Below are 19333 nucleotides of genomic sequence, written 5' to 3'. Positions count from 1 at the left end.
ATCATAATTAAAAGGTTTTAGGAGACCTTGATCCTGCAAAAGTATCTAGGTAGAGAAATGTCAACTCTACCTTGGACCACAAATTTATATAGCTTTGTAGATTAAATTGAACTTCATTGACATGCACCTGGAACATTCAGGTGCTGAGGACTGTTTGTAGAGTTTAGGTACAACATTTCATTTGGCCCATATTGCTAAGGGAAAGAGTTTCTACATTTTGTAACAAGAGCTCTGCATTGGGTTTCTGAATGGAGTATGGAGTTTTTAAAGATGGAAGTCAAAGAGAACAGCTGAGAGAGGTAAATGGGTTATAGGCTTAGAACTGCAAAGAACAATCTAAGGTCTTTTTTCTGCAAATGTGGAGAACTGAGGCCCAGAGAAATGAATAGACATGTTCAAAGTCTAAAAATGAGTAACCACCATATTTGCCTCCCAGGCTTTTGGTTCCACATCTAGCACTCATTTCCACTATCCAGTTGATGGGACTGAATTTAACTCAACGAAGCAAACATTTATTTAAGGCCCAGTGTGGGCAAAGGATTGTGTTATTTGTGGGAGGGTCTAGGATAATATTGAGCTCTGGTTTTTGCCTTGCCTACAGACAAAGAAGAATGAATCTTCTTATGAATCTGAGTGCCTGAACTGAACTTCTTTGGACTCTTTTGGAGGGTTTTGTCTGGCCTACAGAACAAAGAGGGGTTGGAGATACCTCGCTTGGAAAGAACTTGCAGGCGAACAACTCCCACTGAGTGTTTATTATATTTGGATTTATTTCTCCTCTTCTTCCATTGTTATGATTAAACAAGTATATGTCATATTCTAGACATATTTTTCTGAGTAAACTCCACTGAAACACAACATCTGTAGGAAGAAGAGCAGAACTTTTCCATTGGGCAAGGGCATGGAGCCATGAATCTGATTGGATAAAAATGCACACCTGAAATTCAGACTGAGGAAATGAGTTGTTCAATCTTTTTTCAGTCATGTCTAACTCTTTGTGACTCTATTTGAGGTTTTCTTGACAAAGATACTTCAGTGGTTTGCCATTTCCTTTTCCACCTCATTTTACACTTGAGGAACTGAGGCAAACAGGGTTAGAAGACTTAGCAAGAGTCACACAGCTAGTGTCTGAGGCCAAATTTTAAGTCAGGAAGATGAGTCTTACTGATTCCAGGCCAAATATTCTACCCACTATGACGCTTAACTGCCTTGAGGAAACAAATATTGCCAATCAAAAAAGGGGAAGAAGTAGAAGAGAAAAGTAGCTAGCTCTCTGTAGTCACAGAGAGCTTGATATTCCCAGAGTGCTCTCTGAACTTGGAGTGTATAACCCTTGGGATGACGATGTGGTAGCCAATATCTATCCTTATAAATGAAGAGGTTCAGATACCTAGTGGTTAAATGCATATTAAAGAATCATAGAAATAAGCAATTGGAAGGAAATTCAGAGAACATATACCCTGGGGCTTCTACTTGAACAAGAATCACCTATATTGAAAGAGAGAGAGAGAGAGAGAGAGAGAGAGAGAGAGAGAGAGAGAGAGAGAGAGAGAGACAGTGTGTCTGTGTGGTCTGGCCATCCTGCCTCCTCATACAGACCTCAAGTTAAAAGGAGTCCTTGGTTGAGAGTCAGGTCTAGAGACGGGACGTCCTAGGTTCAAATCTGGCCTCAGACACTTCCCAGCTGTGTGACCCTGGGCAAGTCACTTGACCCCCATTGCCCACCCTTACCACTTTTCCACCCAGGAGCCAATACACAGAAGTTAAGGGTTTAAAAAAAAAAAAAAAGGAGTCCTTGGCTTCCTGAGACAGTCCATTCTACTTTTAGATATTTCTAATTGTTAGGAAGTTTTTCTTAAACATAAATTCATCTTTGTAATTTCTCATTATGCCTAGTTCTTTCCTTTAGCATCATAAAGAACAACTCTAATCCTTCTTCCATATGCTAGCCAGTCTGGCAAATATTTGAAGACAACTATCACATCTTCTCTAGGCTAAATATCTCTAGCCCCTGTGATTCATTTGATGTGGCATGAAATTTGGACCTCTCATCAACTTTCTTTTATATATGCTTCCATTCATCAATATTTTTTTATCCTTGTTTCTAAAATATGGTACTAAGAACTCCAGGACTGAATACAATTCTTCCAATGTGGTTTGCCCAGGGCATGTTAAAGTGTTGGTGGTTGGATGGTCTCAGAATTCTGGGCACTAGACTTCTCTTAATGCAGTCTGAGATCTTATTGTTTTATTGGCTGGCATATCATACTGTCGATCATAGTCAGTTTGCTGTCTAACCCTAACTCCACATCTTTCTCAATTGACCAATTGGTATGAAGATGAGACCCCTCTCCTCCTTTTATAAATTATTTGTTTCAATGTAAATATATTATACCTGACCCTTTTGCATTTTATCTCAGTAGATTTGATACATCATTCCAGCCTGCCAATTTTTTTTTTAATCTTGTCTCTGTCCCTCAACATGCCTTAGCTCCACCTCCCAGGGTCAAGTCATCTTCTAGTTTGATAAACATGCCATCTTGCCCAAGGAAATGGGAACAAGGTCTCTTCTTTTTCCTAATCAAGCAAAACACATTTGAATCATAGCTAAGATAATAATGATAATAATGTCATACTTATGGACAAATCTTAAAATCAGGGTTAACCGAAGGTCCATGAATTTGTTTCCTTTAAAATAATTTTTTTGGATAACTGTTGCAATATAAGTGGCTTCCTTTATAATCTTATATATTTTATCTTAATCATTTAAAAGCATTATTCTGAGAAGGAATCCACCAACTTTCTGAAGGGGTTCATGACACAAAAAGATTAAGAACCCTAACTTTTAATGCTAACAATTGACATTTTTTTCTAAAACTTTAGTAAAGGGTTTTACGTAAAAATTCATTATTATTTCATTTGAGTCTTAGAGTCAACCTTCTTACCTAAGTTCTAGAGGCATTTTCATTATTGTTTTTATATGAGTCAACAGAGGCAGAGAGTTAAAATGACTTTCACAAGGTCATGCAAATAAATGGGAAAGTTGGGATTTGGACAGTGATCCTTGGTCTCCAAAAGGAGGATTCTTCCCAGTATTTCTTTTTTTTTTTAACATTTATTAATATTCATTTTTAACATGGTTACATGATTCATGCTCCACCTTTCCCCTTCAACCCCCCCTCCTGCACCCCCACCCACCCATGGCCGATGCGCATTTCACTAGTTTTGTCATGTGTCCTTGATCAAGACCAATTTCCAAATTGTTGGTAGTTGTATTGGTGTGGTAGTTTCGAGTCCACACCCTCAATCATGTCCACCCCGACCCATGCGTTCATCTTCCCAGTATTTCTGTCATAGACATAGAAGGAAATACAAAACACAAAGTAATTAAATATTACTTTCAGTATAAGGAAGAGCATCTGGCTTTTGAGGAGTGGTCTTAGGAGCGGGAATAGAGAGTGAAGTTGCAGGTTAGCTGGGCTTTGAAGGAAGCTCTTTGTTTAAGGTAAACAGAGGTTAAGTAATTTGCCCAGGGTCATAAAGCCAGGAAGTATTAGAACTTTGGAAGGCCAAATCTTCCTAAGGATGAATCTAGTGTTCTATTCATGAGGTCTCACTGCCTTTTTATTTGATGCTATGAGGCTCTATCACCTCATTTTATAATAATGTAAAGCTCTCCCAGGTATTTAGAATAGAAAACAGATTAGAGAGAGTGATTTGTTCCCTGTTAAACTACTAGTAATTGGCAGAATGGGGACTCAAACTCAGGTCTTATGACTCTTAACTCAGTGCTTTCTTTTTCAACTAATGGTCATAATAGGATCTCTAAGAGAGTGAAAATTGGGATTAGAGATAGAAAGCCACCTGTCAATCCTTTCATTTTACAAAGGAGAATACAAAAGCCCATCAAAGTTAAATGACTTGCCAAAGTTCACATAAATAGTAAATTATAGGACAGAGAAGTCAATCCTGGGTCCTCTAATGTCAAATTCAGATTTCTTTCCACCATACCATCCTGAGAAAGCAAATGGCTGTCCTTCCACTCACTCCCCCATGTATATATTTAAACCCATCGAAAACAAAACATACTGACAGCTGGCACTTTAGAAATGCCAGTTCTAGTGCCCCCACAGTAGAAAACTTTTTTCCCCTGGATATATTTTCCCTTTCTTTATTTTTTCTTCTTGGTTTCTGTTTACTTGTTGGTTACATTTCCTACTAAGTGAACCATTTGAAAGTGAAACACTGCCGTGAACTGAGCTGAACAGCAAACAAAAACATGCCTAGAGCAACACACAGGTTTTTAATTTTTCTAACTTGCATCTCTCTCTGCTGCCTGCCTGTGATGGAGGCGGCTACAAAATCCTCGTTGATAAACAATGACACAACACTACTGGAGTGAATTTCCAAAGTCTGAACTTCTAAAGTAGTTGGCAGAGATATCACTCTTCTATTGTGGTGACACTTTAACCTCCCAATCTCTCTTTGTTGGTCTGTTCTGTCTTGCTATCAAATACTCAAATTACTATCATCCTATCCATGATGCAGATCAAAATCTATTCATGTGTCCTTCATGAATATGCCCTTGACCAGGTCCTCCTCTCATTTCCCCACCAGGAATCCTCCCGACATGTGGGAAGCTTTCCTTGGCTTCTTTCAGTATCACAAAAATATCAAAGGAGCACATGAGGTGTTCTTTGGCCATCCTAGCTAACTAGCTCATCTTCCTTTTCATTCATACATTTCTTTGATGCCATCTTTCACTCGACTTTGACTTTATAATTGCTTATTTTTAATGTCTTTCAGCCTGCTGATGCTCACCATGAGTCTCTGTCCATTGATATTTGAGTGGTTTTAAAATTTTAATCATTCTATCACATTTCTATAGTGTCTTAGGATTTATTTATGAAGCATTTTCTCTGCAACAATTCTATGAGGCAAAAATGGCAAGTACTATTGTCATTGTTCACAGAAGAAAAATCTGAAATAGTGGGGTTTACTGACTTCTCCAGCTAGTGTATAAACCTAGGTATGAACCATGCTGCTTCTTCTGTAGGGCTGGTATATATACTCAAGAAAGAGATAACCTGCAATTTTAGGAAAGAGACCAATACCATCTCCTCTTTAGACAACTTTAATTCTCTTGGAGTGGATGCCTTCTTCCAATTTCTCTTAAGCCCTGCACAACATCTCTTCCCAATTTTCTCAGGCAGAAGGAATATTGGCAAAGATTGCAGGAGCCAGACATTTCCAGAAAAGGTCTTTTATCTTCTCATCTCTTCCTCTTGCACCTTGATAAGTTTCTGTTGATGAAAACCGAAATGTGCTTATGACAGCCAAAGTCACAGAGAGAGGATCATGTTTTCACTCAACTATCAAGGCTCGATGAATTGGCGGGTGTTGCTAACATGTGCCAAATACATCTCTCGGCCCACTTCACCACTAACAGGTGTTCACAGGCTAGTGAGGCTGTAAAGTGGGCCCTTTCTCCCCAATTTTCCTGTCTTTCACTTGTCACAGTTTTGACAGTCTTTTCACAGTTCTTAGTCACAGAGTTTTAAACACTACTGCATAGCAAGTTAAAAACCCCTAAATGAAGGAACTCGAGAATTCCTTTTTAACATTTGTTTGATAATAACATATAGGTTTGCATGCCTTCTACTAGCAATGTGTTTGGTTTACTGGCTTGAGTATTCACTAACCAGGGGTCAGCAACGTATGGCTCTCAAGTCATATCTGGCTCTACCTCCCAACCTGCCAGTCTGGGCAGAGCCCCAGGATGTGCCCCAGGGGGGCCTTCAGCCCCCACCCCATATTCCAGCTCCTTCTGCCTCCATTCTCCTCCTTCCATGTGCGTTTATGGCTCTGACGGCCAAAAAGGTTGCCGACCCCTGCACTAGACTATAAGTTCTTTAGAACAAGGACTATTTTTTTCTTTAACTTTTTTTTTCCTTATTATATTGTGGCCCATAGTAGATACTCACTAAATATTTGTTGAATGAATTGAAGTCCACATAGAAATTAGCCTTGGTTTCATTCTATTAATAATCTGGACCTTGATCTTTACAGGAAGCTTGACTGTAATTGGTAGGCCTTGATAAAACATCTTAATATTGCATATCTCAGCTACCTGGAAATATTAATTCCTCTGCAGAAAAAGAGGCCAGTTTTCTTTTAGTTATTAAAAGCCTTTCAGTAATTATACTACCAAGGTCCTGGGTTTCAGCCAGTGTAAAAGTCCCTGCCATTGTCTTCACAATCTATTTTCAACAGTAAGACTGTTACTCTGATGAACTTTCCCATTTGTATTTTTTTTTAAATCACATATATGGTATCAGCACTTGCATATGTGGACACCATATGTTTCAAAGATATTTCAGATTGTTGTACTTATGGCAAAATTTGTCGTTTTAGTTCTTGCACTTTGGCCATTCATCCCCCAATATACACACGTATGCACAGACACACTCACACTTTTGGGGTTTGTGTTCTAGATATAGCCTGTTTAACACAAAATGTTGAATTTAATTCAGATAAATAAACCCGTGATGTGCCAGATGAAATGGAAGAAAGGTTTTTCCTATTGGGGTTCTCCGGAAAGTGGGAGGAGGAGCTTCCACACATACACACACTTACTTTTCCAGTAACTTCCCATATTTCTTTTGAATGCCTCAGTAGTTGTGCAGGTTGACTGAGATAGGATAATTATATTTCATCTTTCAGGGCATGACCTGATCACTGCAGGGGTGGGGAAGGAGCTCCTCCCTCAGTGAACAGGATTGTTTGGGTGGCCAGGTATACTAATTGGGGTGAGAGGTTACTGAAACCCTATGAAGCATCAGGCATGGGCAGCTGCTCTGTGCTGGGGAGTAGATTTGATGGAGCAGTGGTCTGATCTTGGGTGGCAGCTCCAAGCTATGATTACAGATAATGCTATTTTTAAGGGTTTTTTTCCCCCTTAAAATTCTACATTGCCACCTCCATCATTTTCCAGCAAAGTGAGCAAAACTTCCCATTTTATCAAACATTATGGATAATGGCTTTTCTGCACAGATCTCAGAGCAGCTTAAATCAGTTTTATAAATAAATAGCTCAAATGTGCTTGCCCACTTTTCCTCCATAAAAGAATGTTATTAGCAAAATCAGTGTAATTTGTAACCATACCTTAAAGCTTGGGACACATGCTTGGTGGGTAAGCAAGTTGCTATTTTCAAAGGTGCCTTAAAGATTTTGCATCCTTTAAGGCCTCTCAAGTTGATATGACCTTTATTTTAAAGAAGAGGAAACTGAGAGGTACAGGCAAGAACATGGGGCCAGGTCAAGGGCAGAGTGCAAACTAAAGCTCAAATTTCTTTATTCTGAGCCTGATTTAGATTGCTATGATAATTACTGTCAATATTAGTCCCAATTATGACGTTAGCTATAGGACATTCAAGCTGGGAGTCAGAAAATTAGAAAAAAAATTCTCTTTTAAAATACTTTAATAATTAGCTAAATAAAAAACTTATCAAAAGTGCTAGAGGTAGCAGGTGAAATGATATAGTAATTGTAAAGGTGAATGTCAGTTTTTATTGTGACAGGCTGGCAATCCTTACCCTAGTCTTGCCTTCTACTGCCTGGTATCTCCTTTTTCTAGAATTTGTTGGGGAAAACCCTCCATGCTAGCAGCTGCCATTTTGGAAGCAACTTTTCATATTGGTGCCTACCTGCCTCTTGTGACTTAGATAATGGGAAATCAGTTAAAAGAATTGGAGCAAGGATTTGCCAACCCCCTCATAAAACATCTGATCTTCTTCAAATTTCCAAAGTTATACAGGAGTCCCATCCAACAAATGATCAAATCAGGGCTGGGGCAAACATGTGGTTGCTCTGGGACTCAATTTCCTCAACTTTCTGCCCTGAGCCACTGAACTCCAATTATATCATTAATAAATACTCAGACCAATCCTGACCCACCAGGCTGCTCCCTACCTTTATGACATTCGTCCTTCCTCCTATGATGATGCTTTGCATTTTTCCCTAACTAGGTCCTAAAGTCATCATCCTCTTTTTAGTTCCTACTTTGTACTCTTATCTATTATTTCATAGTCTCCATGCCCAAGGTCCTGGAAATTTCTCTTCTTAATCACCTTGTCTTTTCTCCAATCTAGCTTCAGATTATGCCAGGAAGATCTCAGCGGGCTCATGTTTCAATGATTAGAATCTTTATTCTATCTATGATCCACATAAGCAATAAGCCCTAACCACCAAAGCCTCTCTGGACTCAGGTTCTTGCAGGATGCTCTTCCCCAACTGTCTTTTTTTCTCCATACCCTTATTAACCCATTGGCTTGATAAGTGCAGAAGAGTATAGGCAGATGGGAAAGAGATGGATATTTTGGGTACCCTCCTTCAATGGAGGATCTGGGATGAGCTTTCTTTCTGCTGTCCTTCCTATCCTCACCAATGAGAGGGAAGGCCCTAGGGACACCTAAAAAGTTATTGGAGTTTTAGATTATCTATTATTTTGTATCTTGTCTATTCTCTTCATTAGACTCAACTATCAGCCTCCATGAAGAAACATTTTCATGTGCCAAAGGACTACTTAATTCTTGCCAATGATGATTAATTTTGTGCCCTAACAAGGTTCGATAAGTCTACTCTCTCTGAAGAGCAATTACTAAAGGATGCTAAGGGTTATCAATGTTGTATATGGGCCTGACTACCAGTTAACCCTGAAAATCCCTCTGTAAATCTCTAAAACAAATTAGATTTTCTGTTCAGTTATTACCCTAGAACTGTTTTCTACCTATGTCAGAAGATTTTCCAGTTTTGTTTACTGTAGGGGGTTACCTAAGTAACTTTTGAAGTGGATATAAGACAGGTTTTGAGGCTGAAGTGACAACTACAGATTTTGATTTCTCTAAGAAGTTTGTGCAGAACTGTCTCAAATAAAATACTCACTAGTCTTAACAGCTTGTAGACATGATCAGATGAAGCTTTTCCAATGCCCTTTTTGATTTTTACAAGTGGGCAAAGTTAGAAGCCCTTGGGAGGCTTGTTTGGCAAGCAAAGTTTATTTACAAAGATTTGTTAGTATGATGACTATTATGTTACAGTATATAATACTGAATTATTTGCTGTGGCTCCAGAAGGTAGACCTACATGTAATGGTCACAAAGGATACAAAGATCAACCTAAAAATTTTCTAACTAGAATTGTTCCAAAATTGACAATGCTTTTTAGATTGTGTGCTTTGACATCTTATAGTCTTCAAGCAGAGTACAAATAACCATCTTTCAGGGATGCTGAGTCTTTTTTGTGATTTAGGTGGTGAGTTAACTAGATTACCTCTAAAATCCTTTGCAACTTTAGAAGTCAGTATCATTTTTTAAAAATTACTGAGTTGAATAATATATATAATATAATTCAACTTTATTAGTGTCAATGGTTCACAATTACATAGCACTCTGTGGTTACAAACATTTTATAATCATTATCTTACTTAATCCCAAGTAAGATATGAGTATTATTAACTCCAATTTGCATAATAACATAAGAAAAAATAAGAAAAGTTGAGTTGCTTGTTTAAGGTCACATACTAACTAGTAGAATCAAGACTTAAGACCAAGTCTAGAGCTCATTCTTTTACTTTTCATGGTCATTTATATCAGAGTAGTATTTGATTTGAACCCAGGTCCTAACTCCTGAGCCAGTGGAACAATACTCCCCATGTTATTTCCCTTGAAATTCATCTCATTTTTCCAAATCAGGACATTTCTAGTGTTTCCTGTTAGAGGCAGAATGAAAAGATCATTCATCTTGGTAAACTTTGGCAAGCCGACCAGTAAACTTCTTGACAGCAAACTAGTATGTTATCACTGGCCTAAGTCAAAAGGCCCTGCCATATTTGGTGCATAAATCTGAATAAATCAGACAGAATATAAGTACTAGAAGGGATCAAGAGATATATATTTCAATTTCTTCATTTTGCAAGCAAGGAAACAGAACAAAATCCTTAGAAAATGACTCATCCAAGGCCAGTCTGATGGTGGCATTATTAGAACTAAAATCTAGACCAGAGTAGTACCCTTTAGTTGACCTCTCTGAAAAGCCTTAGTTTCTTTTCTAAAATGAGGTTAGTACCTGAATTAGCAGCCTCATGATTTTGTTGTGAGGAGCTCATATATATTGAAGTAACTAAGTAACTAAAGAGTAACTAAATAAACGTAAGGAATTTGTTAGTCCTTCAAAATTTCCCATAGACTCCAACAGTGTCAGGTACATAATATGGATAGGATTAGCATAGTTGGAAAAGGGCTGAATCTACATAACAATGTGTTATGACTCTTAAATGTTCAACATAGGATTATTAAAATAGCTTGACCAAAAAGAGAGTAAGGGTCATTTTCTTATCTTGTGTTTTTTTTTACTGCCCCTATATGTTCGATGGCTTTAAATCCCCTTTCTTCCCCAGACAAGACTCATACATCCTATTTTCTTCTCTGAGAAATTTATTCACTACTGTGGGAGGGCAGGTCTGGGTAAAAAGAAATGTGTAACCATACTTTGTCCATTTTCCCTGCAGGTATCCACAGCTTTAAAGTTAGATCATTCTTGTCCTGGAACATCTGAAGGTCTCTTACTTCTATCCTCCAGATCTGGGTAGTCCATAGGGGTGGTTGGATAGTCCATAGGGAATGAATAGCTGATTTGTAGAAGTTACCATTTTCATCATTATCACCATTATTGCTTCTTTGATCCTACAGGAGAGGCTTTTCCTACAGGGTCCACCAGTATGACTATCCCCCAAGATGCAATGCCTGAGGACAATAATAATAGCAATTCATATTTCTTTAGCATTTTGGGTGCACATTTCTCAGTAATTCTGTAAGGAGGAAAGCAAGTAGTGTGAAGTGTTATTAATCCCATTTAAGGATGAGAAAATGGAGGCTAAGAAAGGGTGAAGTGATTTGTTCAAGGTGAAAAACTCAGTAAGTGGCAGCAGCCAGACTTCAACAGAGGTCTTCTAAGACCAGCACCTTGAATACACTTTCAAATACTAGAGGCTCTGAGTCAGGTTACTTTGATATTCAATCATTCATTTAAAAAATTATTAATTTCCTGTTGGTCTGTAGAGCAAATCATCCCCCTCTCCCTTACTCTACTTAATTCTATTGTTTTCTCCTATAGACAGCTTGTTTGTACATAATTATTTGCAATGTTGTCTCCTTCATTACATTGTGAATTCTTTGATGGACAGGGTGGTCTTTTTTTTTTTTTTAATATCAGCATTTTTTATACTAGCACTTTTTATACCTGGTATAGAGTAAGTGCTAATAAATATTTATTGACTGATTTATTGACTTTCCCTTTGATTGGAGAGTTGTGACTAGAGAGCCTGCCTCATGATAGGTACTTAATAAATGCTTATTCCCTTCTCCTTAGAGGTCCAAAAGTTTCACTGACTCATTTTTCCATTCTATAATCTGTAAGAGATAGTGGAATAAGCATCGTCAGTGTTGGATCTGTAGCCAGAGAATATTTTTTTCAAAAGTGGCTTCCTTTGCCCTATGTGACAAGTTACTCTGGGTCTGCAGGCTCTTCCCTTCTTAGAGATGTCAAACTCTCTGCCAACAAATGTACTGCTAAACTGAGTGAGACTAGAACCAGACTAAATTGCAATGGAAATGTTTAACACAATAAATAAAAATACAATACAATATGGACCATGTTAATTTGTGGTTTAAATCATATTAATTTGTGGTTTTTTAGTCAATATGTAGGCAGTTTGACACCACTGAACAAGATGGCCCTTCTATTGCCAAATCTTGTTCTTATGACAAGAAGCAGGGAAACCTACTTTCCAGGTGAACGAACTCAGCGAAGTCACTTTTGCCTCAGTTTCTTTATTTGTAAAATGGGGCTAGAATACTCACCCCAGCTCCCTGACTTGGTTCCTATTAGGAAAAGCTCTTTGTAAACTGTTAGGCATCTTGGAAACGGAAGCTATTATTATTGTTAGTCGTGTGTAACCTATTTTCCCTCCGCTCCCCTCCCCCCAACCCCAGGCCAGTTTTCAGGACCTCCAAAAGCCAACAATCTCCTTTCCTTATTCTTTCCCACCCTCCCGGCATTAAGCACGTGCCTCCTCTCCCTGGCTCTGGTAGCGCCTCCTCCCTTCGCGCCTGCCCCTCCCGGCCACCGTCCCTGCCTCGCGCTCACTTATGCCGATGACCATCTGGAGGATAGTCCCCGGGCCGGGATAATAGCCAAGCTTCATAGGCCGCCGCGCCGTCCAGTACACGTAACCGCCAGCCCCCAGCAACCCTACTCCCGATAAGAGACGGCAGCTCAAGCATCCGCTCATTAACTGGTTCTTGGATGGAGCTGTGTCTGGGGCTGAGGCTGGCGTTGCGGGGGGCGAAGACGAAGTGGTGGCAGCCATCACGACGGGGGAGGGGCGAGGAGCAGAGAGCGACCCTCGTAGCCGGCGGTTTCCAAGTGGAACCCACGACACAATGATACCGGAAGTCGAGCCGCTATGGGAGCTGCACAGGAAGTGGCCTTAGTGGTTCGATGGGAAATGTAGTTTTCCCTCCACGGACTGGAGCTCTCTAGAAGCCTTACGGGAAGTGAGCTACTGCTGTAGGAAGAGGCGGTGCCTTCTATTTGTATTTAAAATTCCTTCCTTTTCCGTCTTATAACTTTTGTCTTAACTTCTAAGACTATTGTTCCTCACTACCCCACCAACCCCAGAAAAAGGAAACCAAACCTTGTATTTATGGTTCCACTGATTTGGAAATCATGCCTTCCTTTTTTAGAAGAGGAAATTCTTGAGAAGAAAGGCGATTTATCCAGGGTCACACCTAAGAGGCGGCATAATTCCGGATTCAAACCCCAAACAGTTAATTTCTTAAGCTTTTTATCACATCCCTGTCTTAGCTTTCTTTTCTTCTATCTCCCTTGGGTCTGTTCCTAAAATGAAATGGAGCTTAGATAATCTCAATATTGTAACCTAGTTTTTATATTTAGACTTTTAACACTTTATCCCAAATTTACAAAGATAAGTACCTCTATTTACACTTTAGATTCTTAGCTACTGAAAACTAGCCTATTTGTTGGTCATCACGTGTATGATCAGAGCTAGTGTGCTACAGTGCAAAAAAAACATGACTCACTCCACTGTATCTCCCCGGTTTCAACTCCAAGGAACAAGATGGTGCTGTCATGTTAAGTTCATCACTCTTTAATATCATCTACACCCAGCTAACTCAGGCCTTTGACTGACACTATTTCCCTCAGCCTTCCTTTCTCCCCTTTGGAGAGCTGGACTGCAGAGTATTGAATTCCTCCCAGGAAAGCCTTCTTTTTTACAGGGCAGACAGAAACAGAAGTTGGCCCCACTCCGTTCAGCACTTGTTGCTCTTTTTGGTTTTACTACCACAGAAGAAGATTCCTTCAACCCTGTATCCCCATTTCCCTCCTCCCCACTTTTCCTTCTTCCTTTTGATTATTGTCTTCCTTCCATTATAAGCTCCTTTAGAGTAGGGAATCAGTTTCTTTTTATTAATTGTAGCTCTAGCTTTTAGCACAGTAACAGGCACATACGAGGTGCTTAATAAATGTTTATTGATTTGGCCTAAAGTAGTTAATGCCAGTGGTGCAGTAAGAAAGTGGATTAAATTTCTGGTTGGAATCACAGTTCTCGGACTTACTGCTTGATGGATCTTGGGCATTTCATTTCCCCTTCCTGCACTTCGATTTCCTCTTCTGTAAATGAGATGATCTCTTTTAAGGTCCTTCTGAGCTTTAAGCCTGTTGTCCTATGACCCAGATTCTAGTTCTGTGCTAAATGATGGAAATATAAAATGAAATTAAGGTAAGAGCCCACCCCTCTCTTCAAGGACTTTATAGTTAGGGTGAGAATTGGACATAAACATAATATGTATTGCATATATTTTATCTGCACGTAGTTGTTGACATGTTCACTCCTTTAGAATATGAACACTTTGAGTACAGAGACCCTGTTTTTTCCTCTATATTTTGCCTTTCTTTATATGGCCAGTGTTTAGCTGAGTGACCTATACAGTGAGAACCAAATAAATATTGACCTTAAATCTATTTCTTTCTCACCCTAATTCTGTTTCTATTTACATATCTAACCCTAATAAGTGCAGCCATTTCTGTTTAGTATTTTGTGAATTCAAGGCTCAATATATTTTGAGGTCAACATATATGTGTGTAATTGGCAAGTTTTACTATGTAAATATTATACTTATACTAGAGGTGGTGGAAAATAAAATTAATAGTAAAATTATTTAGGAAATTTCTTTTAATGAAATAATGTACCATCTAAAATTTCACAGCACATCTAATGAAACTCCTGGCATGCTGGTATGGCAGACCTATGGCATACCCTTTGAAAACCACTGCTTAAAGGAAAAAATATTTATGAAAAATAAAAAAAAGATCAGCCTTTAAAGTTTTTTGTTGTACTAACTGAAATGTTTTAAAAGAAATAACCAGAAAACACCATGAGATTTTGCTCTTTCTGAACGTTTCAGGTAATTCCATGAGTTAAAAGACATAGTCTGCTATGAAATCCTGCCTTTCTTTATACCCTTATCAAGGAGACTATCAATGTGGCTGCATATCATGCTCACTAAGATTATATGGAGATGAGAATATTAATATATATATATATATATTGGTAGTTCTTTTAATTATAATTCTCAGGAAAAGAGTAAGAGGGACATGTATATGGGGAGTGAGGAATGATCAATGTGAAGATGAAGATGTATGATTTCAGGAAATGCAGAACCCAGTGGTTTAGCTCCTCTAAAGCATGGCGTCTATAGTAAGTGGTGATAGTCATTTCCAGTGTCAGTTCCACTTCTTTATTTTTATTATTCTTAGTTCATTTGATTAATGTTAGAGTTATTATAATTGCTCATTATGTCTTTTGTGTTCAATAACAATATATTTTTATACTGTTGTATAATTTCATTTAGCTTTTCATGAGCTTATTTCTTATCTGTCTAAGTAGATCACAAGCTTATTCTTTCAATACTATTTAGAAAGTGAAAATATCTTCTGGGTAGCCTATTGGCATCTAGAGCCTATATATCTAAAACTGAACTTCTCAGCTTTTATCCAAAGCTTGTTCCTCTAAATTCACTCTTTCTTTTGAAGATATCATCCTCCCAGTCACCCAGACTCATCACTTTATTTTTTTATTTTGAAAAATATTTTTACATGTTTACATGCAGGCTCATTATTTTAGAGTTATGACAGACCTGGCTGACAGGGGTCTGAACCCAGGCTAGTGAGATAGAGAGATTGAGTAAAGCAAAGCTTTATTGTGGGAAAGGAAAGAGGAGGAGAGGAAAGGCGAGTCAGGGTAAGCCTGCAACCAGTAGATGGCCAAGGGTCTCCATCTGGGTTGAGAAGGGGACAATCTTTTATAGGGTGGTGGGATGAGTTAACCTGGATTGTCTCTATTGGGTAAAGTTGGAGTAATTGTGTCCAGATGATTGGATGTCCCTCAGGGGGTCAGCTTTGGGAGTGGGGGCTTTTCGTTCGCAGGCTTCTATAGTCCTTAGTATGGTACAGACAGTATACGTCCAGAACATCAATCTATCATGGATATGTCAGGTCACAGCATGGGAAATAACAGTGTCCTATGAAGTGGAACTACTTGCTTTGTTCCGGAGTTCCAGTAGGTGCAGGGGAAGGGGATGCTAACAGGGAAAGGGGGAGCTAAAAGGGAAAGGAGCCTTTGGTCCTAGGATCTGTCATTACAAGTCATCTTTGACTTCTTTATTCCTCATTTCACAATCCAATTTGTTGTTTTATCTAGTCTTCCAATGATAGTCTCTCACATTCATTTCTACTACCCTTCCCCTACCTCAACCTCTATTTGAGTTACCTTTTTCAGGGTCTCATTTCTTTTTGTCTAGACTATTGCAATAGCTTCCTAACTTGTCTTCTTTCCTCTAATCTATCCTTCCCATTGTCTTTTCCCACATAGCTGCCAAAGTCATCTCAGTCGTATTACTCTGATCATTCTATTTCTCCATGTGTAAAAACTTTAAGACTAAAATTCAGAATTTGTTTATCATCAGTCCTCATTGTGTATGAAAGTATAAACTTATGATGGTAACATTCAGGGCCTCCTGCAGTCTGACTTCAACATATTTTTCCAGCCTTCTCTCATATTGTTTCCCTTTAATTCTAGCCAAATTGGACTATTTCACCCCATTCTTTTCTTTTCCTCTCCCATAAATCAATACACTAACATTTATTAAGTAACACCTTCCAGGCACTCTATAGATTCTGGGGATTCAAAAAGCAAAAATGAAAGTCTTTGCCTTCAAGGACCTCTCATCTACATTTTCCCCTTGTCTGGAATGAATTCTCTTTTCCTCCCAGTCTTTGTCTATTCAAAACCCTCATGTTCTTCAAAGTCCAACTCAGATAGTTCCTTCATGGAGCTTTAGTGATCCTTCCCAGTTAAAGGGATTTTCTTCTACATCTAATATATCATTTGTAGGCCCTTTTCTTTGAACTTACTACATTCTACCTTATAGCATTGTTATTTCTGTGCATATATTTCCCTTCAACTAGATTATAAGCACCTTGAGAACATGGTCTATATTATATGTATGTGGAGATAAATATAAATATATGTCTTTTCATATAAATATACTGTATAAATGTATATGTGTATATATATATATACTATATATAATGTGTATATATCTATATGCTGTATATAGCTGCATTTCCAATGCCTTGCACACAATAGAACTTAATAAATGTTTGCTGAGTGAATTAATTCCTTATATTCATGTCCCCAAAGTCTTAATGCATCATAGTTAAAACTGCATTTACTGTCTTTGAGGACAACCTGTATTTTAGACATTTAATAAATGTTTGTGAAATTGAGCCTTTTGGACTAACTTTTTATAAAACTTCATGTATCCTACATACTCAAAGAAAACACCAACTTAGCCCCTCATGTAGTCCAGCATCCATCTTAGTCACAGTAACATGAGTAGTCTGAGGTTTCCCCTTTGTCTTTCACATTGTAGACCTATAAGAGGTTCTAGAAATAAACAATTGACAAAGATATTCACTAAAGGTGGCTATCAACAGAAATAAGGCTCAAGTCAAATGGCCATGCTTTCATAGCAACCTATGATCTATTGACTCTTACCAGGAGAAGATCCTACTTAGTAGTTGCTAGAAGGGTACAGACATCACGGAAGGAGAATTTTACCCTAAAAACCCAGGAGGGCATGTCATGATTAGCAGAGAGGAAGAATAAAGGAATGCTGAATAATGCATGGGTTGGTGTAAAAAGACTCTCAGATGGAAATACACACAGCTGGTTTTACTGTGTTCAGTACGAGTTAAACACATACAAAGGGAAGAAACATGATTATTTTGTTTAGGAGGTCAGCAGAAAACCAGCCTCATATATAAAAATGAATTCATGATTTGTTCATCATAATCAGTGACTATGTAAATACCAGTGACTTCATGGTACTTATGCAGCTTAAGGAGATGTTCACATCATATACCTGGAATATTAGTATTACTAGACAGGCCCTTAACTTGAAAACTAGAGTTAAAGGATTCAGTTAAATAAAAATGAAATGTGCTAAAATAGTCATTACTGAGTTCCTCCTTTGATCTCTAGGCTTTTAAAATACTTATTCAAATAGAAATCTTTAGAATTGTCACGTGTAACACTGGGTTTTTGAAATCCCCCTGAAAACTCAGACTCTGGAGTTTCGAGGGTTCCATGTAGGTTATATGGGGGCAATCAGTTTTTCAAAGACCCATTAGTTCCCAGACCACACAAGCCTAAATCCAATAGTAGAACCACTTAAGACATAAACACAGTACTATAGATGAAGAGAATTGAGTAGGAGAGGCTTTTTCTGCCCCCATAAGCAAAGAGGTAGTGCCTTTTTAAAGGCTCCGGGGAATTTATAACTTACTTCCTCATGATTCCCCACAGCATAAAGAGGATTCAGTCATATCCAAACTCAGTCCAGTGACTCTGAGTCCAGAATTTAGAGTTCAGGGAACTGTGACTCCTGCTGGTCTGCTGAAACTTGATAATACATTCTTTCTTCTCAGCATTGTGTTCATTAAATTCTTCTGGAAGTAAAGAATTTTGGTATGCTATGGGGATCCTGCTGCTGATTTTCTCCCCACACCCTCCTCAGCCCACAGGTTGGTTCCCCTGGCCCTGGAACTCTCTACACCCTGCTTTTAAAATCCTTCCATCTAGAACAGAGGTCGGCAACGTATGGCTCTTTCTGCAGGAGCCATAAAGTCAATTGTTTTTTCAGGCGCTGTTACAGGAGCGCGTACTGTTACAGAAGTGTGCACTGTGAGCACTGAACGGCTCTCATGAAATTACATTTAAAAAAAATGTGGCGTTTATGACTTTCGTGGCCAAAAAGGTTGCCGACCCCTGATCTAGAAGATTACCATTAATAAAGCCCTAGCCCAGAAGTACTACTGATCTGGGGTCAAGTGCATGGCTTTCTTCTGGGAAAGGCAATTTATGTAATTTTTCCCAGTAAACAATGCTTTCTGGGTCTTGGGTATCATGGAAAATGATATCCAGGGAATTTTCCCCTCCAGCTACAGATGCTAACATATGTTTTTTTTCATCTGAAAAGAACCATTTGGGCCACACCACTGATTTGGGAATAGCTAGTTGTAGCTTCTCTACCAGAAGAGCCTGCAGAATGCTAGACATCCAGATTGAACCACTGACATTCTTAGAGCCAGCATCCTGATTCCCATTGTGACTGGCTCCTCAGCATTAGGATTTCTTGACCTGATTTCCTGTTCTTGCACCTCAGATCTCTCTTGTTCATCATCATAATGAGATTCTCTACACAAACCTTCTTTGGAAAGATTTCCAGTACAATGCTGCTTCCAAAAAGACCCCGTCTGCCTGAGTGGCTGACGGTTTCCCAGTTGCCTCAAGGTATTTTGACCATGATTCCATTCACTATTGTTCATAAGGGACCACCTCACCTGTGTGGCCTTACTTCATCTCCTTACAGGCCAAAAGAGAAAAAAAAAAACTGACTGTGAAATATACTGCGTTTAAGTAAATGCTGTCATTTTCAGGTGAGCCATTCTACACAGAGCCAAAATGATGCAAGACAAAGTTTGATGTTTATTGAATACAAAGCATTACCCTGTGAGCAGCCAAGTAGCATGTTTTCTATTGGTTTGGGTCCTGGTATTGATTACAAGAGAAACTGCCTGGCTTTTCTTCAAGGAATGGTACTTCATAACTCTTTGAGAGCTCTCCGCT

The 19333-nt window shown here is 38.7% G+C and overlaps 1 protein-coding gene across 2 annotated transcripts; it reads right to left on the bottom strand.

Moving 5' to 3' along the window:
* Positions 1-5104: 5104 nt before the first annotated feature.
* Positions 5105-12512, bottom strand: DMAC1 (distal membrane arm assembly component 1). 2 transcript variants are annotated; one of them, XM_044657033.1, is made up of 2 exons: positions 12205-12512; positions 5105-5303 (listed from the first exon to the last, which is right to left on the bottom strand). In XM_044657033.1, exons 1-2 carry the CDS (start codon positions 12425-12427, stop codon positions 5206-5208), a joined length of 321 nt encoding a protein of 106 aa, XP_044512968.1. In that variant the 5' UTR covers positions 12428-12512; the 3' UTR covers positions 5105-5205. The 2 variants fall into 2 exon arrangements, with proteins under 2 accessions (XP_044512968.1, XP_044512969.1); XM_044657034.1 differs by lacking the exon at positions 5105-5303 and adding an exon at positions 9433-10802.
* Between the last annotated feature and the right edge of the window lie 6821 nt (positions 12513-19333).

This window comes from Gracilinanus agilis, chromosome 1, assembly GCF_016433145.1.
Source record: "Gracilinanus agilis isolate LMUSP501 chromosome 1, AgileGrace, whole genome shotgun sequence".
Taxonomy (NCBI): Eukaryota; Metazoa; Chordata; class Mammalia; order Didelphimorphia; family Didelphidae; genus Gracilinanus; species Gracilinanus agilis.
The sequence above is the reverse complement of the archived record's forward strand: the minus strand, read 5'-3'. Positions and strand labels throughout refer to the sequence as shown.

Bases quoted from the DNA above. Each gene is read 5' to 3' on its own strand.
- DMAC1 (XM_044657033.1), bottom strand. From the start codon at position 12,427: ATGGCTGCCACCACTTCGTCTTCGCCCCCCGCAACGCCAGCCTCAGCC. The intron at 5,304-12,204 runs GTGAGCGCGAGG...TTTCATCAACAG, and splicing joins CCAGATGGTCATCGGCATAA to AAACTTATCAAGGTGCAAGA.